The 26,426-nt window shown below is 40.7% G+C and overlaps 1 protein-coding gene across 1 annotated transcript; it reads right to left on the reverse strand.

Moving 5' to 3' along the window:
• Positions 1-1,666: 1,666 nt before the first annotated feature.
• Positions 1,667-26,197, reverse strand: ST13 (ST13 Hsp70 interacting protein). Its single transcript, XM_074826743.1, has 12 exons — positions 25,986-26,197; positions 20,459-20,516; positions 18,098-18,167; positions 17,920-17,990; positions 17,339-17,405; positions 16,802-16,886; positions 14,686-14,796; positions 13,232-13,334; positions 9,808-9,924; positions 9,046-9,109; positions 7,748-7,848; positions 1,667-3,486 (listed from the first exon to the last, which is right to left on the reverse strand). The coding sequence occupies exons 1-12, from the start codon at positions 26,093-26,095 to the stop codon at positions 3,358-3,360; spliced, it is 1,086 nt and encodes a 361-aa protein (XP_074682844.1). The 5' UTR covers positions 26,096-26,197; the 3' UTR covers positions 1,667-3,357.
• Between the last annotated feature and the right edge of the window lie 229 nt (positions 26,198-26,426).

Consider the following 26,426-nt stretch of genomic DNA (forward strand, 5'->3'; position numbering starts at 1 on the left):
AGCAACTATAACAATATTGCTTGCTCTTACATCAAACAGAAGAGGGATGTACAGGCACATGAGAGAGCATGGCTTGTACAACCTTTATGCAATGGCCCTGAAGGTAACAAACAAGAACAAAGTGGTGTTTAAAGACAGATATTTTAGACTACCAATGCTACTGCTGGCCACTTGCAACAAGCTGTTTCTACGACATGGTTTTACCTTTACATGGCTTTTTAATACTTACTTATTGACCCATTCTGCCTCTGGCCTATCACGGCTCTTGTCCCACCTGCCTTCATCCAACTCTGACAGTCTGGCTCCTGCCCATTTGATCATGGCCTTCCAACAAAGACAAACCAAGCCACTTGGACAAACAGCTTTTATTCACAGCCCAACACTGAAATGAAATTATCAAAAAAATTTTGGTAAAGGCACCAAGCCTTGCAGTCTCCATATTACTATACAATAGGGCTCACTGTGTAGTACAGTCTAAAAGTGGCATCTGACCTGTCATTTATTTTCCCTTGGGCAGCAGTTGAACCACAGAGGACAGACAAGTCACTCAGACAAACACACACAATAACAAGGCTATGACCCTCTACTACCAGTCAGCTGCAGGTGTATCATCATGTTCTCTGGCAGACCAGGTCATCTAATCTATGGCACTGGACTGGCCGAACAGCACAGTACGTGACTTGCTTCAAATGGCAGAAATGCACACCTGAGCCTGGGTCAGCTCTGCTGACACCGCACTGTGCTAGCTGAACCACCATACACACTGGCAGCTTTGAGAGTCAGAGTGTCAGCCAAGTTGATTGCTGTTGCTGTACTTGTAACAACCTCCGCTACTCTGTGCTGCGATGGAAACAAATAACCTGAAGGAGCTGCCAGTGAATACTGGAGCAAGCACTGAAAATAACAAGTTCCTCACACAGCTACTTGTATCCCACATTTGGAACTTAGAATCTTTTCTCATCTCCTGTGCAGTTAACTTTCTGCACTTGCACTTCCGTTCAAACCAATTCAGCTGTTTGGACATCCACATGCCAACTGGGGGAACTGAGATGGGGTCCAAACAGCTCCTCAATTAATTTATCAGATAACACCAAAAACAAGGGAGTTACAGGATGTGCATTCTCCAAGAACAAGAATTCAGCTAGATTGCCAATGCTAACAGCAAAATTAGGGAGAATGTTTTTCTTGAGTCATTCAGCTCTGAATAAGGGCAACTGATGTGTTAAGCAAGCAGGCAGGACACAGATATGACTGTTTCTACTAGCTAGGGGTAACTTTCTACTTTTGACTAGTCATGGGCAGACAAACACAAACAGCTAAGATGGAGTAACAGGAAACTGTAGGGAATAAATCTATATTCAAGATACTCTAGATCATGCACAGCACATACACACCAGCCTGAATGAAGAAGCTGAGTTTCAGCCTATACTGACGGGTGACCTACTTCAAGCATCTCCTCTTGGGAAGAGAAGATCAAGAATATGACCAAAAGCCAGGCACACAGCAACACTCAATCATAACTTGAGTTCATTTGGTCATGAAGACAAGCCCTTAAGCATTTAGTTCCAGTTTAAACCACAGTTATATATACAGTTTCATTAAAGCACTTCCACGTTTAATTTAAGCAAAATAGGTTTTATCAGAAAGTTACACAAACTCAAAAAGCTTTATTTTTCAAAACCATCCTTTATTTTTAAAGGCTAAGAGAAGTATTCAGAACTATATTTCTTAAGCAAAAAAGATTCACATTTCATTCTGCAGGGTCATTAGTATGAGAAAAGCATTTGGGGATTTATTTTTTGCAACTGTTGAGAGGTCCTACACCAATCCAGATTTATTTTAAAATGGTAACATCCGTTATGGCTTAAGATACAGAATTACAAAAGAGTAACACAAATGTTGAGATTCAAATGGTAAACAGGTAACTATGGTCATTCTTCCACAGAAAGATAATGTTTTAGCTAAGACAAACAGAAGCAACAATTGTCTTTATTGGTAGACAAATCAACTGAACATCATCAGCACAGACACTGCTTCAAGGATACCCATGCTGTTCATCTGCAAGTTAGAAGAATGTTCCGCTTGCTCCAATTACTTCACCTTTTCCTCCATATCACAAGCCTCAAAACCACGGAAGTATGAAATCATGACAACAGCTTTTTGTTTTGGTTTGGGTTTTTTGGTGGGTTGTTTTTTTGCCTTTTTTTTTTTTTAAAGAAAAGGATACAAGAAAAGATGGAAGACTACAGTATGCGGTAAAGGAAGAGTCATCACCTCTAAAGAGACAGCAGGACTTTGGCCAAGAAATTTTAATCAGTAAGCATGTAAGGACTCAAACCAACTCAGAACCCAGAGCTGCAATTTTGTTGGGTATTCTCCCCTTCACTGATTTGTAACTCTGCAGTTACATGTTCTGGATGGCTTGCATTCAGTGGGACAGAGGTAGTGATGGGAACAAGATTCCTTCCCTAAAGTTTCCAAATAGATGAAAACTGGTAAGCATGGCCCCAGTGAAGGGCAAGTGCAACCAGCGGAGGACCTGCCAACTGGGAAAGGACAAGAGCACAAGCACAGACAGTAAGATGCTCTCCCATACCCAGACTGATAAATAAAATGTTACATAAAGGTGCTGGACAAGAATTGAGCAAGTAACAAAACCTCTGTGGCCTCTGCAATACCTGCTTCATGCCAGGTTGTGCAAAGGATAGGACTGTACCTTTGCTGCACAGTTGTGGTGATCAAAATATTACATTATTTGCAGTACTGCCAGAAGTTCCAGTGTGTAACTAGCTAGCATGCTTATACTGGTAATTTTAATATCTATATAAAGTCAGTCACCCATTTAAAAAAAAAAATAAGGACTTGTATTTGCGGACAATTCCTTTATCCAGTTAATTCTTCAGACTTGTCCCACCTTTGCTATTTGTGACTAGGCCAACTTTTCTGTCCTAAAGGGATTAAGACAGACTTCAACTGTTAAAGTTCCTTTCTCTTTGCTCACTAAGAGTCATTAAAAAAAAAAAATCCAAAACAACACAACAGCAGGTTTTTATCTTACACTCCTGGAATATTACAATTTCTTACAGAAGTGTTCATTCAAAGGAAACTCTGTAATACTTAAAATAAAAGGTTGCAACTCTTGGACAAGAAGGGATGGTTGAAACTAGGTCATCTGAGTATAATTTGAGTGCTGTAAACCAATCATTGAATAAAGTCAACACTTGGGACTAGAGAGCAGTTCTTAGAACACCCCGTTTCTCTTCTTAAGAAGATCAGAGGTACAATGGTTTGTTTTATTGCAACACTGGTTAGCCAAATCCAATTCTTCCCAGATATGATTTTTAAGAACCAGGGATTTTATGGCTTACTGCCAAATTTGGCAGACAATTTACTGATGAGATTCATGACCTTGGGATTGTTCTGGTACTTGGACATATTTGCTGGGTTCTGAGCAACGTCTTGGAACGCAACCATAACTTCTGGATCCTGCAGGACAAAGAGCAAAAAATTAGGGCATTTATAAAACAAGTCTACAAAAGTTAGTGGGTGCATGGTTCCAACACAAATCTAGTCTTACTCATCTTCTAACATAACAAGACTAGATTAGAGTTTCGGGCATGTTGTTAATGCTGCATCAGTAAACACCAGAATCACTATTGAACTTGTTACAGTAATAGCTCAATGTGTGAGAAAGGGGATAAGAGTTCTTCCTCAAAACAGGAGCCAAACAGAGCCACACCTACTGGATTATTTCTATTCTGGCATCTTCAAATACTTTTTGAAGGAGGCAGGAGCTCTATGTGGGTTGCATGCATGATAGGATAACCCTCCTCTGTGCAACAGCTGCTACTCATCCCTTTCACCCCTTTTCCTTTTCGCAGCAGAAACTTTAATCTGCTGGACTGTGAGCAGATGATGTGGCAATGTTTGGCTTTTTAAAATGCATCTAATTCTCAATCATTTCCCACCTCCTCTGAGAAATAACACTTGGAAGAGAACCTTGTTATCTCTCATCACGCTACTGTGTTGCAATTGATAAATACATTCACATACACATTAAAGTTAGTGGTCAAACAAATAACAACTTCATCTTCTCTATTTAATATGAGATGCATTAATCCATCTTTGCTGTACTTGTAGTACACATTTGGCCTCCACTGAACTAGAATTGGTTTTACTCATTTTACATGTGTATGTTTTCAACAGTGCCCTTTAATAAATCTGTACACACCAATTTTACATCTCAGCCTGGAAAAATGTTTCCATTATAAGCAACTTCTGCAAAGATTCAAGTTTTCTTCAATTCAGCTAAAGTGCAAGCAGTTTATTATGTCCAATACAAATCATCTGCATTAGCTGTAATTTCACTTGCTCTTCTTTCTAGCACATTGAAATAGTTTCACCGAAAAGATACAATTTCCCTAGACTTCTCACCCATTGCTACTGCAGATATAGTCTTTGGACACCATCAAAAACCAACTGGCGTCCTTAAAGCTGTCTGTGCTACAGTAACACCATCCTGTATCTATTCTAGTATCAGACACAGACAAAAGCTGTTTAACAAGTCTGATCCAAAATTGCATTTGGTAGGTGTGGACTCCACTGAAATCACCCACATGGTTCAGTCATGTCTTATACATGTTGGGAACCAAGAATCAAGTCTTACCCTTTGTTAAAAGGATTTACAAGTGTTTTGTCTCCCTCACAAGAGGGAATCTGCAAACTCTATGAAAAATAGGATGCTGAAATTCAGAAAACAGATACTGGAGATATTTTCTCCACTTTATGGGATTTCTACACAAAGAAAAAAGATGACTTTCATAACCTGAAACTTCTTGAATTTCCAACTTCAAAATAGGGCATATGACTATAAAGATTGTGTCATGTTGTTAAATGTGTGTTTTCACCTGTATATGAATCTGGAACAGAAAGCTGAGTAAGCTTATTCACTGATTTGTGTCAAAGCACACCTAAATGAATGTTAAATATCCAATTTTATGCTGCATGTTCTATGGTCATGTAAATTCACAGCAAGTAAATTATTCTGTATTTGTGCAACTCCCCAGAAGCCTTCAACCTTGGACTGCGTTTATAAAAATGTTTAACACATCCAGGGTTTCACACTGATGAGCAGTGTGGCGTACTGAAAGGCATGGACTCCCCCATTATCAGAATAAAGTTTAAGGCTGAAGATATCAACATTTCCGTAAGGAAATATTTTGTACACAGGCAGAATGGGAACCACTGTATAAAACGGCAATCGTGAAACATTCAATTTTCTAATGCTGTAGTCTTCAGTTGCAGAAGGATGAAAAATACTTCTAAGGAAAAAGTTATCACTATTCTTTTTTCAAACTTACACATTTTGGTGGAAGTCTGGGTCTAACATATGACTACATGTCAAATAAAGAATCCATAAATTCATCCTAACGCCTCACTCCTTTTGAAAAGAGCTTACATTTGACCCATGACAGCTCTCCAAAACAAAGTATCATTTTGTGTCCAGAGAAAGCAACTGCACATGCAAGATAGGAAGTACTATAGAACCCTCAAGAGAAACACACACAAAAATTTCAGCCAATTCTTCTGGAGATTAAAAAGCTTAGGGGCAAATAAGCTTAAAAGTCATTGCAAAAGGTCACAACTAATACCATTAAGAAGCTATGAAAAGAAATGCAACAGAAGTTTTACCACTGAGTCTTCTGTGCATAAAAGACTAATGCAGCCACAATTAAAAACAGAAAGAAAAAAAGAAAAAAGGAAATGTCCTGAAGACAATAAATCTTCAGCTAATGGAACTGGAAATCTTCATTAAGAAAGAAGTTTTTATACTAGTTTGCAGAGATTCTTATCTTTATGCCAATGATGAGCAATAACTTCTATAAACAAGTCCATAGGCAGCCATATCTGGTTCGTTGGTTGCTTCCACAGATGACAAGCTGAAGTTGACAGCATAACCGGTTTAACCTAGCTCATGTTCAGGCACACACAGTTGTAAGGTTTCCCAGGATGTTAACAGACTCAGGCATATTTCACTGTTAGCTCATGGAGAACAGTCTCAAAGATAACGAGATGATAGTCACTAAGTCTAAGGAGATTGAGAAGGTGTTCTTTACTCTCTGAACACTCCAGTTTCAGCAATAACTCCTCACTATGAAAAGCCTCTACTATACTGTCAGTTAAAATAGTATCTTAAGATTGGTGATTTGGGAGAGACTTCTGTGATTCAGTATCTTCAGACTTTTTCGTAACACCTCAGATACCCTATGTAATAGCTGCCAGCTACCATTATCCATCAACATATTCCACAGCTGCAATGAGCAGAAGCCAAGCAGCAGAAACTACTGTCTTTTAAGACTAGAGCTTATACTGCCTATTCCAAGAGGACCAGAACATAGTCAGCTGGACACTTTGGGAAGAGGTAGCGGTGCAGACATAGAGGAAATGCTGAATAAATCATATCTAGACGTAAAGTTTGTACAAAGAGGTCAGCAAGAGATCAGCAAGAGGTCAGCAAAGAGGTCAGTCAAGGCTTTGCTGACAGATTCTACATCTTAAAGCCTGCCTGCATTATCAGAAAACACCATCAACACACATTCTTGCAACAGAGTTCTACAGTATGTTGGGGTATATATAATCAGCATGCAACAGAGTCTTCTTAAAGGCATGTGGCAAGCACTGAATATTTAGCTGCATCTCAAAGCTCTGTTTTCAGCAACTCTAATTTCAAACTCCTGTATCACAGCACAAATTAGCCAGGTAATGAATACAACTACAAGTCACAGACCTTTTTTTGGATGGTTTGCATGCAAGTCAACATTGCTAACTGGGGCAGCCTAAGTAAAGGTTTGCTTCCAAACACCAGCAACCATTAAGGGAACCAGTGAGCTTTTCCATGGAAAGTGATGCCTTTTTGTGATTTCAGGGCATACCAAATAAGGGTCCCTTGTGATGCTTTTATTTGGATGGGGATCATAGCTGTTCAATGAGCTGAGACCACCACATAACTAGTATAACCACAGCAATCCAGAAAAAGTAACAAGACACTTTTACACTTGATCATATTAGTATGCAAATATGAGCTATACAGCTCAAATTTTTCCTAGCCCACCAGTCCCCAAAATTGATGTTGTTAGATACATCCTATTTAATCTGCTGGAATACTTTCCTTGTGTAAAAGTAGTCATGACATTGAGCAATTAACCAATCAATTAATCAAGCCCACTGGGGAAGTAAGCTTTCTGAACATGAATTTAGAAAATGCCAGATGCAGAACTATTCTGATACTACTTTGCCTCTAGCAAAAACCAAACACTTAATCCCCTAAGAGAAAGACAATTATCATCTCAATATTACTGTAATGTATTGTGTTGCAACAATATTAACAATCATTTTTTGTTTGTGCATAATTAACTAACCACAATGTGTGTGCATTCAAAAAAGGAGCAAATGAATTATATCTTGTGGAAAATAACCAGTGAAGACACTCAAAAGAGATGAGTTTTGTCTATCATAGACAAGTATTAGGCAGGGGGGGCATCTTTAATTAAGCTCCCATCCGTTTGAAAAGTAGCTAACATTGATTCCAGGCAGTCTGGTGCCACACACAAGGAGAGAATTTCACAACAGAAATAAGCAAGCATCTCATTGCTATCCAGAAGGTCACATCTTTCTTTGTTCCCCTAGCTCATAGGCACTGTTCTTCCCTCATTCAGAACATTTAGCTTTGATTTTAACAAATACTAACCTGCATGGCCGCAAGGACTTCTGGATCACTGAGAATCTCATTGAGACCTGGCATACCTGCCATTCCTGGCATACCTCCAGGCATAGCCCCAGGAAATCCACCTGAAAATCCAAGACAAGAAGAATGCATGATGAGAAACATTTAATTCATCTATACAGGAGACTCACTGAGAGAGACTAAGACAGACTTCCTTTGCCACACCTGTAAAGCCACATCTTCCATAAGCCTACAGCTGGTCCACTGAATGGAAAGCAGTCTTTACCTTCTCTTTCTGTGAAGACCTACATCTTATTTCATTCATGTTTTTAACCCAAATGAACAGGAAGTTTGTAATGAGTGTCAGGTTCTAGCACCTTGTACACAGATGCAGTTACTTTTCTGGTTAACTTAAATGAAGTAGGTCTCGAGCCCAGGAACATAAGGAGTTAGAACACCTGGGGTGAACAATTCAAGGCAAAAGCACATCAGCAGTAGTATGTCCCAAGCACATTCCACATTTGGCAAGAACTTTAGGTTTGAAAAAATTGTACTAACAAAGAAAAAAAAAAATAATCCCTGAAGCAAAATGCTTGAGGTTCTGTTTTCAAATCCTTAATCAGCAGCTACCCCAGCTGTGCTGAGTGAGCAGGGTAGATACGGTCTCTTTGGTTCCCCTGACAAGCTGATCCAGTTGGAACATGCACACAGCCTACCTCAACTATCTCTCAATCTTCAGGAGTACTTACTTCATTAGTACTTACTCTTTTTTATCCCCAGTTTATTGTATCCAAAAAGAACATGGAAAGCCCAATTTTTGTGGAACTGTTCAAGAACAGCTTTTCTGTAAGGTAAACTGCGCTACCTCCTTTGAGAATCTGTTCTGTTCAACAACAGCTTACAACCAGCACAGATTTCCCTAATATTCAATCCAAATTTTCAACTTGAAAACTATTGTTCTTAAGCAGAATGGGTCCAAGGCACCCTGGGTAATTCAGAAAAGGTTTTTATACTAGTTTTTCAACACATTATTAAGCAAATACTGGACCGTTGTTTTCTCAGACCTAAATCCTTTCATTGTTATTCATCGTTATTGATTTCTGTCTTCCCTCTGCTTGCTACCCAGCATCAATCCTCTTTAAGAGAGAGAATCCCATCCCTCTTCCCATTAGCGCTCAGTTATTGGTAGACCAATTCTAAACTTCATAAAATATTTTTTTCTCTGTCTTGAGAAAAAATGCTACAAAAACCATGGCTATAATATTCTACATGGAAACAACAGTCACCTCTACCTCAAGTATTGGCGCTTAAAAATAAAATACCTGGGAAGCCACCTGGGAAACCACCAAACTGAGCTCCTCCTGCCTGTCGTCTTGCTTCTTCCTCCTGCAGATGAAAGCACATAATTCCACACAAAGCAATGGAACTGCAGCCTGTTTTCTACTGCTCAACTGGTTTTAGGAGAAAAAAAATAACTCAGACTGTTTCAGGCAGGTAGGCTATCACAATAAACAAAGCACTTCACTATGTACAAAACCACGACAAGAAACAGTGATGTCTACTCTTACTTTAATATGATTTTGCAGATAAGTTATTCAGAGTGTGTTTTTACTGAATATGAATTGCATTTGTTTTAGCTCTCAACTTACATTTTTAGAACTAACTCCTACCTGCAACATATTAAAATATATCAGTAAAACATGAAGAGAAAGCAAGCAAACCATGTCAGGAAGTGAGGAAGAGAAGCAAAGTAATATCCTGAATTTAAAACCTCCCACTTGGGAAGACATAAGTACTTTAAGTAAAAACTATTCTGGTACAGTCATACAATAACTGATTTCTTGAAATACAGGATTAGTAGAGATTCTAGAGCCTGCTTTTGTCATAAGCAATAAAAGCAGATGCAGTACAATGGCCTCTTCTTCAGATTTCATTATTGGTCAAGTAACCAAGACAGAAATCAACTCTCCAAAATGCAATTCTAAGACTTAAAATGAAAGTAATTCTTCCCTGCAAATCATTTTAACCAAAATAACTATGACACTCTCCAAATTGTTAAGAAATATTAAAGCCTAGGTATTTACCCTTTGTGCTCTCTCATGCTCCTCCCGTGCCTTCTTCACTCTTTCCATTCTTTCCTTGATTTCCTTTTCTTCACGCTTCCGCTCATATTTTCGGCGATGTTCTGCAATTTTCTGTGCCTGTTACAATAGAATACCAAGATTTCATACACATTTCTAGCATATTACATAACATATTTCAATACAAAATACATGTAAACATAACCATCTGCTTTTACCAATTCTTAAAAATAAGATCTGACTTCACATCCTAAAAGCCCCTTTGTTTTAGGAACCATTTGCTATTTCCTCTCTATAGCCCTAACTGGATTCACCAGAACATGTACTCTAGTATACTTTTTTGCTGTAAAGCTCTGGGACTTGCACCATAGTTAATGTTATCATTCCACGTCCCTTTGTGCTTTTATGCTGAAATACTAATTTCTCCCAGGCTAAAACCAGCAACTGCTCTGGAAAAGGGAATTTTCACTGGCACAAGAAGAAGTATAATTCCCCTCTGCACACACACACTTTTTAGATAGTGTTATTGCTGTTTCAGATGCCTTTGCAGCATATATAGCTAGACATAAGCAAACCAAAGAATTCCTGAACCAAATCAAGAAAGGGCTGGTGGGGACAAAGTTTGCTTCCTATTACTCAGTTTTTCTCAAGTCTATCAAATCTACAGCCCCAGCAGAGGAGGGTAGTTAGCAGTGAACTCCCTGAGGCCCCTCACTCAAGGCTCATTATAACAACAGAGCACTAACTGTAGCACTGCTTTCCTGAAATCAGAATGTATCCTTATATAGCATTGCAAAAAATGGTTCATGATTTCACAAATTGTGTATGATGATTACCCAGTGACACTTCTGTAACTAAAAAACAGCAAAATCAAGGTTCAAGAAGGGAGATACTAACTACTACTACAAAGGATACTTTTCTGTTCTTTCAGAATACTCTAAATAAAGAAATTTTAAGTAGTGAAGTTTCAATACAACTTATTTTAGCTAGGAGATACTCATTCCCTACCACATCATTCTTGAAGTACATCTGCCAGAGAAAGCACACTGCAGACAGCAGGACTGACCAATAGTGAATTTAGTACATGTTATCAGAACCTGATGTTACAGTCATTCAATAGTTCATTAAGAGAGGTAAGTGTTTTGTGGTTGCTTTTTTATAATGAAACAAAGAGTTTCCAAGTTTTGATTTTCATTGTTTCTAAGTATTTCTCAAAATGAACTAAGAATTTTTAGAATTTGAGTTAGACTTTCAGCTGAAAGTGCTACAAACTAAGAAGTGCTAGGAAAGCTGGAAGTGAATAAATTAAGTGAATGTATCATCTTCACTTATTAAATAAAAAAATCACCCATGAAAAGATCATACATTTTTCCTTGAGCTACATGCACAAATTCCTATACAGCTGGCAACTACACATCAATATATCACAGACATACTCTGCTGTTTCTGTGCATGGGCAGATTAACTGGGAAATAAAAGGTTCCCCCTCAGTCAAACATTAAGTATACCTCTTATAAAGAAGGTTGAGACCTACGACCTAATTATGTTTACCACATATCAATCCAACACAGAAGGCTAATAGGTTGTAAGATGGTTTCCATTGTTGCTTTGCTGTCTACAAAGACATGGTAGAAAAACTGAAAGCTGAAGTTATTACACAAATGAACGTTTATGCATGTGATGGGTTAAGCCTGGCTGGCTGCCAGATGCTTGCTAAGCCACTCTATCACTCCCCCTCCTCAAAAGGACAGGGAGAGAAAAGATGAAGAAGCTCCTCACTTGAGACAAAGACAGGGAGATCTCTCATCCACTACCATCCTGGGCAAAACAGACTCAACATCAGGAAGATTAATTTAATTTATTGCCAATTAAAAGTAGCATAGGATGATGAGAAACAAAGACAAAACCAAAACCAGCTCCCCCCATCCCCTTCTTCCCAAAGCTCAACTTCACGCCTTCATTCCCCACTCTTCTACCTCCTCCCTCCACCCCAAATGGCACAGGGGGACTGGGGCTGTGGTCAGTTCACAACACTGCACCTCTGCCACTCCTTCCTCCTCACACTTTTTTCCTGCTCCATCATGGGGTCCACCCACAAGATACAGTCTTTCCCAAACTCTTCCACTGTGGGTCCTCCCCAGAGGATACAGTCCTTCCCAAACTGCTCCAGCATGGGTCCTCCCCACAGGGTATGGTCCTTAAGCAACAGACTGTTCCAGCACGGGTCCCCCATGGGCTGCACCTCCTGTCAGAAAACCAGTTTCTGTGTGGGCTCCTCTCTGCAGGCTACAGTTTCTGCCAGGAGCCTGCTCCAGTGTGGACTCTCCAGGGGCTGCAGCTTCCTTCAGGGTACATCCACTTGCTCTGGCATGGGGTCCTCTGTGGGCTGCAGTGTGGGTATCTGCTCCACACTGGACCTCCATGGGCTCAAGGGAGATAACCAGCTTAAGCATGATCTTCTCTATGGGCTGCAGAGGAATCTCTGCTCCCGTGCCTAGCACACCTCCTCCCCTTCCTTCACTGATCTTGGTGTCTGCAGCATTGCTTCTCTCATTTTTGATTTTTTTCCTGTACTCCCCTCTCTCTCTCAGCTGTTGTGCTGCATTTTTTAACATATTTAAGAAAGGGTTATCACAGAAGCACAACCGGCATCGCTGACTGGCTCAGCTTTGGCCAGCAGTGGGTCTGTTTTGGAGTCAGCTGGAACTGGCTCCATCTGACACATGGGCAGCTCCCTGTCTCTTCTTTCAAGAGGCCAGCCCTGCAGTCTCCACCTGCCCCCAACCTTGTCACATAAACCCAATACAATGCAACAGCTGCAATCTGTGGACTGTCAACCATTTTAAAGGAATATGCAAAACAGATGAAAAAGAAAACCTGCTATCAACAGTCTTACATTTGTTACAGAAAAGTTCTTCCTTAGAAGAATGCTGGGGTCAACCACTTGAGAAAAACTGAAAACCAGTCTTACAGAGTTTATGCTGCCCTCATGGGGTAGACTAATGAAAGTACAAATCACAGCAAAGAACCCTTCCTTTGTAAAACGTGTTTAGGATAAAGCTTGGATTAATTCAGAAACGTCTTGAAAAAATCCACTATCAGTGTTCTCTTGTTCTTCTGAATGTTTTTAATCTAGATTCTAAAATGCCTGGCAAACTTCAACTGCTTCAAATTCTTCTGTTAAGATTTTTAAAAAGGAACATACTATTTCATAGTTCACTGCCATGCCCAGCCCCAGAGACTCAGTTTCTCTACACACAGCCATAAACAGCTATGATTGATGACAAAAGTATTTATAAACTCAGTTTGAAGCATCACATGACAGATGAACACATTCCCACAAGAAATGCATATAGGAAGAATTTGAAGGCAGCCATGTCACCCAAACAAATAGAGGAGGGGACCCCCATTATGCCTCCTCACTTACTCTTGGTTGCACCTCCTTCAGCATGGCGCTAGCATCTTCATCATAATCCAGTTTACAAGCTAATGCAAGATCATGAGCCGCCTCCTCCCAGTGACCCAGGAGTCTGGAATTCAGAAGACACCAACATTCAGAAGGAAAAAGCAAACTGAACTCTTACAGTTCTTCAAAATATTTACAACCACGCAGCATTCAGTACTTTTACGTGCAGCTATATGGACTTACAGAAGTTAAATAATCATGGTGTTTTCTGTAACCTGCACACTACAATGCCATTAGAAGATACTTGCTTGCTTCATACCCTTACAATAACTTTTGCTTGAAGTAACAATGAGGAAAAAAACCCTTAATCAGCCAGTGTCATTGTTTGCTATAAACAAGAAGGGTCTAAGAGGGAGGACGTACCCTACCTAAACATGTGAAGCACACTAATAAAAATACTCTGTACCAGTAGGCACGTGTTCAGTGTAAAACTACACATTCTGTGTTCTGTACAAGTCTACACCACTACTACCTCAAGCTTAAGTGAGTGCTGAGTGAAGAGGGTTTAAACATCCTAGCCAACTGGATGCACTGTATCTTAGTTGAAGAGGTCATACAAGCTACTGCGTGCACTTCTTAACTAATCATTTATACAAACTCTTGATAATTTAAAATTTAAGCAAATGGTGGTATTCTTCAATGGTCAAAGCACTTCTGCCTACAGACAGACTAAGCTCTAGTCTTCTCACTCTTAGGGTACGTGGTGTTTATTAAAACTGCAGACATTAACAAACCACTCTCTGAACACTGTTTAAAATGCCTTTTTTATGGTAAGTTCTATTAGCATTTACTCCTTCCACTTTTATACAGACCAAAAGAAGTGTCAGCTTACCTTTTTTTTTAGCCGATTTATTGTCATTTTAAAAAAGTTTAACTATGGGGGGGGGAGGATGCACACTGGCCCAATACCATTTTAAGTGATTACACTGTTTGCTTAATACCACTCTTCACTGCAACAAATGGCTCCCTAGGCAGTTTACTTTACTATGTAAAAGAGCTCTAGGATCTAATGGAATAAGGGCAGCAAAGAAATGTTTAAGAATTACAGGTTAGGAAATAAAAACTGAACTAAGTGAAAAAAGACCTCCAAACAAATAAACCCCACAGTCCTAGAACTCACAATTTTTAGCAAGTGATTAGAAAATGCTATTCAGAACAGCACTAAGCCATTAGAAGATACGTTTAAAAAAAAATACAATGCCAGAAGAACTACTCATAAATTGCCATCAAAAAATCACCATCATCCTTTCTTTCCTGTAAGTCATACACTCAAACAATGGCTTCTTGGCTCATGCCTACCACTTTCAGGTACAAGACAGACAGTTTAGAGACATAAAAGAAGGAAAGAATGCATAAACTAAACTCTTCCCCCCAGGTAAGTAAAGAGAGTATCAAGCACAGGTGCAGTTCATTACCTATGTGCTTTCCCTCTCCATTTGTAGGTCTGTGCCGAGTCAGGATTGATCTTGATGGCTCTGTCACAATCTCTAATGGCAGCATTTGGCTTCTGCAGTTTCACAAAAACACTGTGGGAACAAGAACATTTATTGTACATATTGAAATACCAAGTTACTAACTTAAGCTGGAAATAATTTTGGATGACTAACAGGCAAGCTAATGAGACAATACATTTGAAGAGATGAGTTCAAGAAGATTTCATAGTGATAATGAAGTCACTGAAATTTAGTTCCCCCCCCCCCCCCCCTTGTAGGTGAATCATTAGCAAGAAGCAATAGCATTCATTGTTCAGACTCAAGCCTTGCCAGCAAGAGTAACTTTAGTGCATGCAATGGACAGTTCAATTCCATGGTGTTTGGAATCTACAGCCAATGGCAACTAGCAGTTTGAACAAAACAACAATATTATTATGCACGCTATATTACATAGTCTTTAAAAGAGTAAGACAAAGCACGAGTTATCATGCAAGCTACAAGGATCAATGGCTAGAATCATCAGGAACTACAAAAAGAGACAGGAGATGAGTCATCAAAATTAAAAGAGGCAAAACAAAACAAACACAGAAAGTAGCCCCAATCCCTTGTCAGTTAAGTGAAATAACTGCAAATGTTACAATACACAAGCATATTAAATTAACTAGTAGAGCAGTACTTTAGGAGGTTCAGGAATTTCGTATTAAAAATCTCTGAAGGAAACACTAAAAAACATTCCTGAACTGACAAAAGTATTTGATATTCAAGATACTCCAAGTCAGAACTTCAGCCCTTTTATATCTACTTGAAAACAATTTATGAGCAATTAACAGAATCGTCTAGGTTGGAAAGGACCTTGAAGATCATCTAGTCCAACCGTTAAATTAACAGTGCCTGCAAGTGTGCTTGCTTGATAACAAGCCTTAATGAGGAAGTTAATGTCACACATTCTCTCCATGTCAGGAAACGGTCTCAAAGCTACACCTCGCCAATGAGAGGCATTCCAGTGCTGCTGTCTGCACAAAAACCTAGTCTCCCAAACACAGCCCCTCCCACCCCCCTCCCCAAACCAAAATCCAAGTCCACCAGAGAGGTGGATTACTCCCAGCACTTGATCAGCACTGCTGTTACACTGCAGGTTTTACAATATATTGTTTGCTCTTTTCTACCATAGACCAAATTTACACTTTTCCTAACAATCTTAGTTTTCATTACTAATCCAAGTCCCAAGAAGATATGGCACTACAAGAGGTTTTGAAAATAGTACTATAACAGCAACAGTGTATTAAAGTACACAAGTGGTGTTACATGCAAAAACTCTAATATGGAAAGGAAAAACGAGCAAGGTGTGTACCAGTTAAGATGTACTAGAATGGAACAGTTAAAGGACACTAATTAATCACATGAAAGTCATCAGAAGTTGAACATTTTTTTGAATTATACCTTGCTATAGAAAAAATTCACTAAACTATCAAATCATCCATGGTTAGTGGGTTTTTTTGTGTAAAAGGAGGAAAAAAGAAAATCTGTGGGAATTTCTGCTTCTGCAACCCAGACTTCTCTGGCCTTCCTCAAGAATTAGGAAGATGTAGATGTAATTAGCAGTGAGGTAGGTATTGAATGGGTTGAGAAATAGGTGTGTCCTGTTCAATCATAGGACTGTTGAACAGAAACCAGTCTACTTCACAGTGAACAAATTCATTTATCAGGTACAACAGGGAGAGAATTCACATGATCCACAATTAACTTTGCATCGAAACAGGACATGATTTCAATCATCATCTTAATCCCAGAAAAAAACTTCAGATTTTACAAGCGTTTGTTATGCAGCATTATTCTAACTCAACATACCAAAAGCCATATTACCGCAATGCATTTTGGAACACCATTCTGTTATTTACTCTATTATCAAGACTCTTTATAGGGCTGCTTCAGCAAATCTGGTTAATCACATACAACAGAAAATGTATGAAGTGTACTTTTCCCTTTCCTTCATGTGGTTTAAGTTTACATAGATTCTCAAGTTGCCACTGTATTTAGGTTCCTTAAGGAAAATAACAGAACAGGCAGAAACATAAATCACTAGTTTATAATGACTCACCTTGCTCTCTTGGCGTACAAGATGGCCAAACAAGGATTCAGCTTGATAGCATCTGTGAACAAGTCGACAGCCTTCTGAAGTTCACCTACATATGAGTACCAGTAAAGTTTCAATCATTACGCAATGAAATTACACCCAAATTGCTAAACCTGCCTTACAGGATGTTCTGTCCCTAGGCACTTCTTAAATGAAACACTATCAACAAAGGAAAATCAATTTCTCCTTCTTGGTACGTTACTGAAGTACAAACTCCAGAATTAATGCTGGAGGGGAGGAGAGACTTTTCCCAGTTAAATTAGTACATTTACCTTTGTATGCAATCAAATCGGAAGTCACCGCTTTATTACACAGCTTTTCACTGCATTAAGACAAACCACTGGAGACACTAACCATAATATGTAGGGAAGTACTAAAATGATCAATTTGTAATTAAGATGCTGCAGTACCTCATTTCCCCTTGCTCTGCCCAAAACTATAACTACATTGGGAAGACAGTACATAATGTCCTTAAATACGCAGCAAAAAACAATTTCTCACCTTCACTTAGAGCATTTATCGCTTCGATCTTCTTCTCATTAGCTTGATCCATCATCTCTTCAGTAACCTAGGAAAATAAAGAAAATTAAAAACACATGCAAAACCCAAAAGCTGTAGAGTCTAGGCCAGAATTACCATGCTAATACAGTGCCAAAGAAAGGACCTTCAGTTTTCTCATTCCAGTATCTTGTTTCTAATTTGCATTGAAATCACAGTTAAAAAAACCAAACAAACAAACTTTGCTTTCAGCTTGGAGACATTAGCCACCATTATTCTGAGCTAGAAAATGCTCAAAAGATGGCAGATTTCTAACATATCCAGTTTTCACAGGTGTTTTGATAAATTTTTTTGGTGTTTTCTGACCTGATTCTCCTCACTTAACTTTTTGATGGACTCTAACCTTGAATAAGAAAAGACTGTGGTTTTAAGCCAGTAAGGTCTCTAGGAGAAAAAGACCCAAAGCAACAGCTGGCTACCTAGCTAATGTAGTACTCATCCCCTCTCAGCTGCTATCCTTGACTAAACTGGAAACCTCTCTCTATCTTTTCTCCTGCCACAGACATTGAAAATATTGTGCTTACCTCAACATTTTCATCTCCCATTTCTTGAGGCTCATCATTGTCTGGTTCAATCACTCCCTCATTGTCAATTTCTGGGGGAAAAACAAAAAGCAAGATTAAGCTCCATCTACAAACAGAGAGTATTTCCAGAATCATATTCAAATTGGTGAACTGTGGTAAAGTCATTTATTTTCCACACCTAAGTCACTCTCTTCACTTTCTGGTTCAGGTGATTTAACTGGCTCCTCTGGCTGTTCCTCTGCTTTGCTCTGAAAGAGAAATGTATTTGTAAGCATACATTATTTCTGACTGATATTCTATTCCCACTCTAATAAATAACAATGCATCAGAAAATTTAAAATTAATCTCCAAAGCATCAGATTGCTCTACAGCTAAACTGTTTTATTTTTAAGATACAAATCTCCTTTTTTCACCTCTCAGATTAAGTCTATCATGCATGCAAATAATTCAGAGCCCAAATTTTGACTCACGAACTTCTATTATTGGTAAAGCCCATCCTTCAAATTGTGTAATTTGATAATCAAAACCAAGTAATTCAGGTAATACCCAATTCAGAACCAGTTTTGCAATGATTACTCTTCCTGCCTTCCCTCACACATTCTCTGAATCAAAAATTCTCTCAATCTAATACTATTAAACTGAGGTCCTTTACAGTGAACAATAAGCTGGTATCAATAATTAAAATACTGTTTCCATTTGCCAAGGTCAAAGATCTTTGCCACTTACACATACTTAGAATGTTTTTCTATCAACTTCTAACTACATTACTAATTTCCTCTGAATCCCGTAACTTAGCACATCCTCCTTTAGCACAGACATAAGATGCCTGTCTTCATATTCAGTGTCACAGACGATACTAGATACGCACAATCCCTCCATACAGTTCTAACTAACCAGTAATTCCAGCATCCACTGTCTTGTTAAATCCAAAAAAAGAATTCTACTTTTTCCAAAAGAATTTCAAGCTTGGGGAAAAAAAAAAATCACTAGGTAAAAAACTGGCTGGATGGCCTGGCCCAAAGAGTTGTGGTGAACGGAGTTAAATCCAGTTGGCGGCCGATCACGAGTGGTGTCCCCCAGGGCTCGGTTTTGGGGCCACTCCTGTTTAACATCTTTATTGATGATCTAGACGAGGGGATCGAGTGCACCCTCAGTAAGTTTGCAGATGACACCAAGGTGGGTGGGAGTGTTGATCTGCTCGAGGGTAGGGAGGCTCTGCAGAGAGATCTGAACAGGCTGGAGCGATGGGCTAAGGCCAACTGGAGGAGTTTCAGTAAGGCCAAATGCCGGGTGCTGCACTTGGGCCACAACAACCCCCAGCAGTGCTACAGGCTTGGGGAGGAGTGGCTGGAGAGCTGCCAGTCAGAGAGGGACCTGGGGGTGTTGATTGACAGCCGGCTGAACATGAGCCAGCAGTGTGCCCAGGTGGCCAAGAAGGCCAATGGCATCCTGGCTTGTATCAGAAATAGCGTGGCCAGCAGGGACAGGGAAGTGATCTTACCCCTGTACTCGGCACTGGTGAGGCCGCACCTCGATTACTGTGTTCAGTTTTGGGCCCCTCACTACAAAAAGAACATTGAATTACTCGAGCGTGTCCAGAGAAAGGCAACGAAGCTGGTGAAGGGTCTGGAGCACATGTGGTACAAGGAACGGCTGAGGGAACTGGGGTTGTTTAGTCTGGAGAAGAAGAGGCTGAGGGGAGACCTCATCACCCTCTACAACTACCTGAAAGGAGGTTGCAGAGAGCTGGGGATGAGTCTCTTTAACCAAGTAACAAGCGATAGGACAAGAGGGAATAGCCTCAAATTGCGCCAGGGAAGGTTTAGACTGGATATTAGGAAGCATTTCTTTACAGAACGGGTTGTTAGGTGTTGGAATGGGCTGCCCAGGGAGGTGGTGGAGTCCCCATCCCTGGAGGCGTTTAAAGTCGGGTCGACATAGCACTGAAGGATATGGTGTAGTTGGGAACTGTCAGTGTGAGGTTAATGGTTGAACTAGGTGATCTCCAAGGTCTTTTCCAACCTAGATGATTCTGAAAATCCTGCCATGAATATCCACAAGCCAAATTTATTATCTTCCTTAAAACAAACGAACAAAGAACAACGAAAAACTCTTCCACAATATTGCCTTAAAAGTTGATAGTTCAACTGTTCATTACCTAACGATGCTCAACAATACTTCTCATGCAAAGATTATAACTTAATCCAGTAATGACTATAGAAAAGGTATATAAACAGACAGTGAATATATAAAACAAAGAAATCAAGACTCAGGCATGTGCACTGCACAGAACATCAGGCATTCAGGATTAGGGAAATGGAGCATGATAACACTTGAAATAACTAGGAAGCCATCTGTAACAAGTCATCTACAATATGCAATGGGCAGGCTTCAGGCTAAACTGCCACACTCACTCACCCTAGCGTATTCACCCACCCTATTTGAGTGAAAATTGACGGCAATTTTTCCCCTCCTCCTGCTCAGTAATTTTTGCAGAGTCCAAAGGTTATTTTTCAAAGATAAATTCTTCATATCTCACCTTACTTGTCTCCTCTGTGGAGGCATTGGCTGGAGCAGGCGGTATTGTGCCTCCCATACTTTTCAGCAAAACAGAAAAGAGAAAAAACAAAACAGTAAGATTATCAAAATAGTGACATGTATTTTATAATCCTGTTGATAATCTCAGCTTTTTGTTGCGACACAAAAGACCGTGATCCAATTCACTGTAAAACCAGCAAATAAAAAGCACACATCCGCCATTCTTTTCTCAGTTTAACATAATGCACACTCTGTCTGTTGGCTTTTTCACCTAGAACTCCACTGTGACTTGTATTCATGCACATCACACATCACCCACCCACCCTTTCTCCCAAGGAAAAGCTACTTCCTTGGCTCAAATGGATTTTCTCCTTAAAAATGTAACTTATGTTTTAAGTCAAAATTAAGTATTTTTATTAAAATTAGAATTATGTTTGGAACAGAGTTCAAAGAAATTAAAGAGAAGCATAACGGCTTAAAATGCTTATGCAATTAGAAAATTGCTGCCTACAAAAAAACGTCATTTCTCTTATGTATTGCAATATTCATGTCTTGCCTTAGCTACAAGTTAAGAAGCATTCTATGTATAGACAGCATGCTTTCAAAATAGAACACACTTCTATATTATACCGACTTTGGTTAGCAGCCAGAAATAAGCATAGGCTGAATTCTCCAACATCTAATCACACCTAATGGCTGGCTGCCACAACAACTACCACTCCCATCTACCCCCTGCCCCACATTCCCACCTACTGAGAGTTTTCAACTGCTCTGGCCATACACACTCCAAAGGGCAAAAAACATTTCTATGAACTCAACACACTCGACCCACTCCTTGGGGCCCCACACAACTGGTTAGACATGACGCGGGGGAGAGGAGAAGGAAATGGGCAAACAGGAGTGGGCAGGTGTCCTGGTTTCAGCTGGGACAGAGTTAACTTTTCTTCTTAGTGGCTAGAATAGTGCTGTGTTTTGGATTCAGTATGGGATTTGGTATGAGAAGAATGCTGGTAATACACTGTTTTCAATTGTTACTAAGAGATCAAGGACTCTCCAACTCACCATGTCCTGTCCATGCGCAGGTGTACAAGAAGCTGGGAGGGAGGAGAGCTAGAGCACCGAACCCAAACTAGCCAGTGAAATATGCTATATCATATAATGTCATGTTCAGTGTATAAAGGAGGGTTGGCCAACAAGGAGGCAGGTTCTTTCTCACTTCTGGGACCGCGATTGCGCGAACTTGGTATTTCAGTATTGCTAGCCAGGAACAGGCTGGGTATCGATCAACAGGTAGTGATCAATTGCATTGTGCATTAGCCATTTGTACTTTCTATTATTGTTATTGTTTTATTTTAATCAATAAACTGTTTTTATCTCAACCTACAAGTCTCCCTTCACCCCTCCAATTCAATCCCCCATCCCCCGGGTGGGGGAGGGTGAGCGAGCGGCTGTGGAGTGTTTGGCTGCCAGCCGGGTTTAAACCACGACAGCAGGAAGAACTGGAAGGGTGTAGGACTATCTTCTTTCAGGAATTAGTGCCACATAAACATATATCCTAAGGATGAGATCCTACAGCTTCTTAAGTCAGGCTGCTGCAGCCGTTTTCCCCTTTTTCCTCCCTCCTGTCACCAGCACCATCTCACAGTCAGGCCCCAAACTGGCTGAAAACAAACCTGGATGGGGTGAGACAGGACAGGGCAGGGATGAGTTGGGGGAGAGAAGGTAGAAGAGGGAAGAGGAGGTGGCAGGATTGACAGATCCAGACACAAGGCCCTGTAGCAAAAGGCAAGCAAACAGCACTATCCTACCTCTAGTTTACATGGATAAACTGTCAAGAAAAAAATACCACAAGTTACAAAACCCAGCATCTTCTGAAGCTATTGCAAAAATCTAGATGTGTCCCTGGAACGTTCATGTTACTTAATCGAAGTTATACTGCAAGGACTAAACAACTGCAGTCTGATAAATCATTACAGAACTAGACAAGAAACACAATACATGTAGTAATTGTTCCTCCTAAATTTTTACCCTTGTAGGCTGATAATAGGGCACATAATTCTCTACCAGTCTCTAAAAATCAGAGTTTTTTCTAGACTGTAGAGAAGCCTTGGAACTTCTCCTACACAAAGGAAACTACAAATTCTGAAGCGTTTTAGTAGTGCTAACAGCTAATATCCAGAGTAACACAATGCTCACAATTTAAGATCCATCTAATGCTTGTTGGCAACACTTTTTTTCTTTTTTAAACAGTAAGACTCTTTCAAAGCCTTGCTTCCTGGAAAAAGACTGAGAACCCTCTAACTCAAGAAGGTCAATAACATTCCCAGCTTTCACTCATGTATTTAAGAACAGCTCAAGCTAAAAAAAACCACAGAAATCAAATTATTGAGCAATTCCAAGATCAGCTGGTTTTAAGTCTGACACCTTGCATCATCTCAAGGCTGAAACAACCTGATCTGTCATCTTTGCCCTCTTCACACCTCCCTGAAAACTCTCCATGCTTAGAACAGTCCATGAGATACGTTTAACTAATACGTATACACATTTTATAATATGCTATTTCATGAACTGCCAGGGCTAAACAGTTTCACTCCTAGTCCTTGAAAGTTTTTACTATCCAGTTATCCTCTATTTAAACTAGGGTTACATTCCCAGAACAATTCAAAAGCAAGTTACTCTAAAATCCCTTAAACCAGTAAGTAAGGATAGCAAGGACACATGCAGTTTGCAGTGTATTTAACCTCAACGGTATACAGATATTTGAGACACACTTGTAAGAAAAGGCAGGTACTGAGCCGTATAAATAGCACACACACAAAAATATTTTAAATTAAACCTTTGTGCTAAAACAGAGTTGTGCAATTCCAGTAACAACTCTTGGGAGCTGTCAGGACTCCACTGCAAGAATGACTCCTTACTTCCACTCATCACAGTGATGAGAAGCGCTGCTTTTGTAACTTGTTGGAAGAACTGCAACTGTTATTTCTGCATACTCTTTCATCACTGACAGCAAAATTATCTTTAAATTGGATTACCATGAATTCAAGAGGGTCAAAAATCTATTTGAACAAAACAACAACAAAAAAAGGCAAAAAGCCCTGTTCATCAATTAGGGATTCTGTGCTTTACTTTTAAGGATTGCTATTGTTTCTTTGCTCAATTGCAGGTTTTTGAAACGTGTTCCCTTTAATGACTCACTTCATAACAATTCAAGTAGAAATATTTGCATTTTTATGCAATTATTAAAAAGCAGGCATGACTAAAAGGGATGTCAAAACACTTTCCAAACATAATCATACACTAGTGTACGCCTTCTATACAGAGAGCATCTACATTAAATGCAACAGCTAGACAGAGGTTAGAAGATAACAAGTGCATGAAAACAGGTAGGACTTAGGTTTCTGATGCAATATTAACAGCTAGTCAGAAATAAAGTATCCCATTCTGGCTTTACAAGCAGTTAGCATAATTTAAGTTAGAATCATTAGCTTTAAAGGGGGGGGGGGGGGGGGGGGGAATCAAATCAATCATCAGAATTTTAGCTGAAAGATTTAATGATGAATTTCAGTATCATTTAGTCATTATTCTGTAATCACTTACAACATTACCTTGGTGACTAAACCTGTGTTTTTCAGATCAATACAGGTAAACCTGACAGATATAAGACTCACTGAGTTTATTTCCACCTGAAGCCAGACCGTGCAAAGTTTCAAACAGTTTCCAAAGAATGAGAAGACCCTATAAATACACTTAATAGTCCTACTGCAAATAGCACTATTATGGAAGGGCAGAGGGCAACCCACCAGACTTCCAGACAGTTTGACATGAAAAGTAATTTGGCTACCCCTGCAAATATCCAAGTGTGTAACTTACCCAAATATGTGAAAAAAACCAGTAAACTTAAGAAAGCTATAGGAGACTCTACTTCAAAATACTTTTTAACTTCTGAGATAAAGATATCCAGTACAGATTTTACACGGAAAACACATTCCCCAGTTCAAAACTTAATTTTTATACTCATAATACAAGCGCCCTTCTATTAACCAGATACAAACTCTAAAAATTGATCTGGAAGTTAGAGCCCTCCCTATTAACATGGGGAAAGTTAGAAATCAGATGATCACCTTTCCACTCCCTAACTCTTTCTTTGGCCAGAAGAAGTCGGTGTTCTTCCTCTCCCTCCTAAAATACTCTGCTCACACCTTAAGAATTACACAGTGGAAGTAATCTAGGGTGAGGCACTGAAGTCTTTTACAGTAGCTAAAGGAACTAAAGATCTGCGGTGGGATAAACTAGACATGCATTTCTTTCCTAGGCATATGTGCAGCTATCGGTACTGCAAAATCAAGTGAAGTTAAATAGAAGTGGTTTTACAACCACGCCAATATTCAGATGCATAAAAAAGTTTAGACATCACTGTAAAAAACCCCAAATAGTTCATTGCAGTCACTTTTATTATGACATGCTGTGAAATGCAATATTTACTTGTATACATATGCACACAAAGTCTCACTAGTTTTTCAACTAATTATAAGTACTATACAGCAGAAAATAGTTATAATACTTGCAGATTAAAGCAAATTTTCTGAAACAAATCCCAGTTTGTCACTAGATAAAAATCTTTTAAGTTCCCCTTTCATAAAAGGTGTATCTGCAAGGACTTTGCTCACTTCTCAGAGTTCTTTAGCACATCGAGGGTTATAGCTACAAAAGCCAAACAGAGGTACCCCAGCTGAACACAGGGGCTTTGGGGGGGTCTCTGCCAGCAGCAAAGGAACTCAACCCTTCCAACCTGATGCTTCTGGATGCTCAAGGTGGAACCCAGGGGTGTTTTTATATTGAGAAGCATCTGCTATGACAGGCCACAGGCGCACAGAATACTATATGCATAGCAAATGTTTGAAGTGCCCTCACAGAGGAGCAAGATTTTAACTACTCGATACATGAAACTTCAAGGGGCAAAACACATTTTGGCCAGGAACCATTCCGCGTGTGAAAACTGTCAGGTATTTTATGCTTTTGGGTACCAGGATGTAACTCAACGCCACTCACCTCCCCACAAACTCGGCTCCTTTTAAGACAGGCTAGCCAACTCTGCTGCATAATGCGAGAATTAGCTGGGTAAGTATTACTCTGGGGCTTTCCAGCCTGGAAAGCCGAGCCACTGAGATGGCCAGAGGGCAGGCTTTTACAACGGGAAGAGCCAGAGTTTAAAAAACAAAATAAAAAAATAAGTCTTTTTAACGCTCGAGTTGTAACCCCGGTGCGCCCTGCGGCGGGAAGGGGAGGAAGGGAAGGCGGCAGCGCACCGGAGCCGCGCACCGGCGAAGACCCGCCGAGCGGGACCGGCAGCAGCGGTAGTGCCGCACCCCCCCGCCCCCCTTCGCGGCCACGCGGCGGGACCGCGCGCCGACACGTGCCACCCCCGCCCCCACTGGCGAAACACGCCCCCTCCCCCGCGCCCCGCGCCAGACCACCCCCCCCCCACCCCCGCGGCCACCTCAGCGGCGGCGCGGCCCAGGACCGACCTCTCCACCCACTCGCGGAGGAAGGCCAGCTCCTCGGAGTGCAGCAGCCCCGGGTTCTGCTTGCAGAGCCTGACGAAGGCCCGCAGCTCGCTCAGCTTACGCGAGTCCATGGCGGAACGGCACGGGGGAGGCAGGGGCCGCAGCTCGCCCGCTTCCCTGCCCAACCGCCGCGCGGCGCCGTGGAAGCTTCCAGCCCGCCCCGCCCACCGCGAGGCCCCGCCCCGCCTGCCGGGCCACGCCCGCCCCGGGGCTCGGCCACGCCCCACCGCCGCACAGCGGCGGGAACGTTCTAGAAGCGGAGGTGGCCGCCGAGCGGCCCGGCCCTGCCAGGCGCAGCATCGCTCCCCCCTCAGTGCTGTCGCCCGCGCGTTCCCCTTCCCGCTGCCGGAGCCCCGCCGGGGCCTGGGTTCCCCCGCGCGTTTCCCCTATGGGCGAGACAGG

Source organism: Strix aluco, chromosome 5 (genome assembly GCF_031877795.1).
Source record: "Strix aluco isolate bStrAlu1 chromosome 5, bStrAlu1.hap1, whole genome shotgun sequence".
In the NCBI taxonomy this organism is placed as follows: domain Eukaryota; kingdom Metazoa; phylum Chordata; class Aves; order Strigiformes; family Strigidae; genus Strix; species Strix aluco.

What these genes read in the sequence shown, in the direction of transcription:
- ST13 (XM_074826743.1), bottom strand. Translation starts at nt 26,095, where the DNA reads ATGGACTCGCGTAAGCTGAGCGAGCTGCGGGCCTTCGTCAGGCTCTGC. An exon ending in GATAAATGCTCTAAGTGAAG is followed by an intron (nt 16,887 to 17,338) that starts GTGAGAAATTGT and finishes ACTCATATGTAG; the next exon opens with GTGAACTTCAGAAGGCTGTC. An exon ending in TGGAGAGGGAAAGCACATAG is followed by an intron (nt 13,335 to 14,685) that starts GTAATGAACTGC and finishes TCTGAATTCCAG; the next exon opens with ACTCCTGGGTCACTGGGAGG.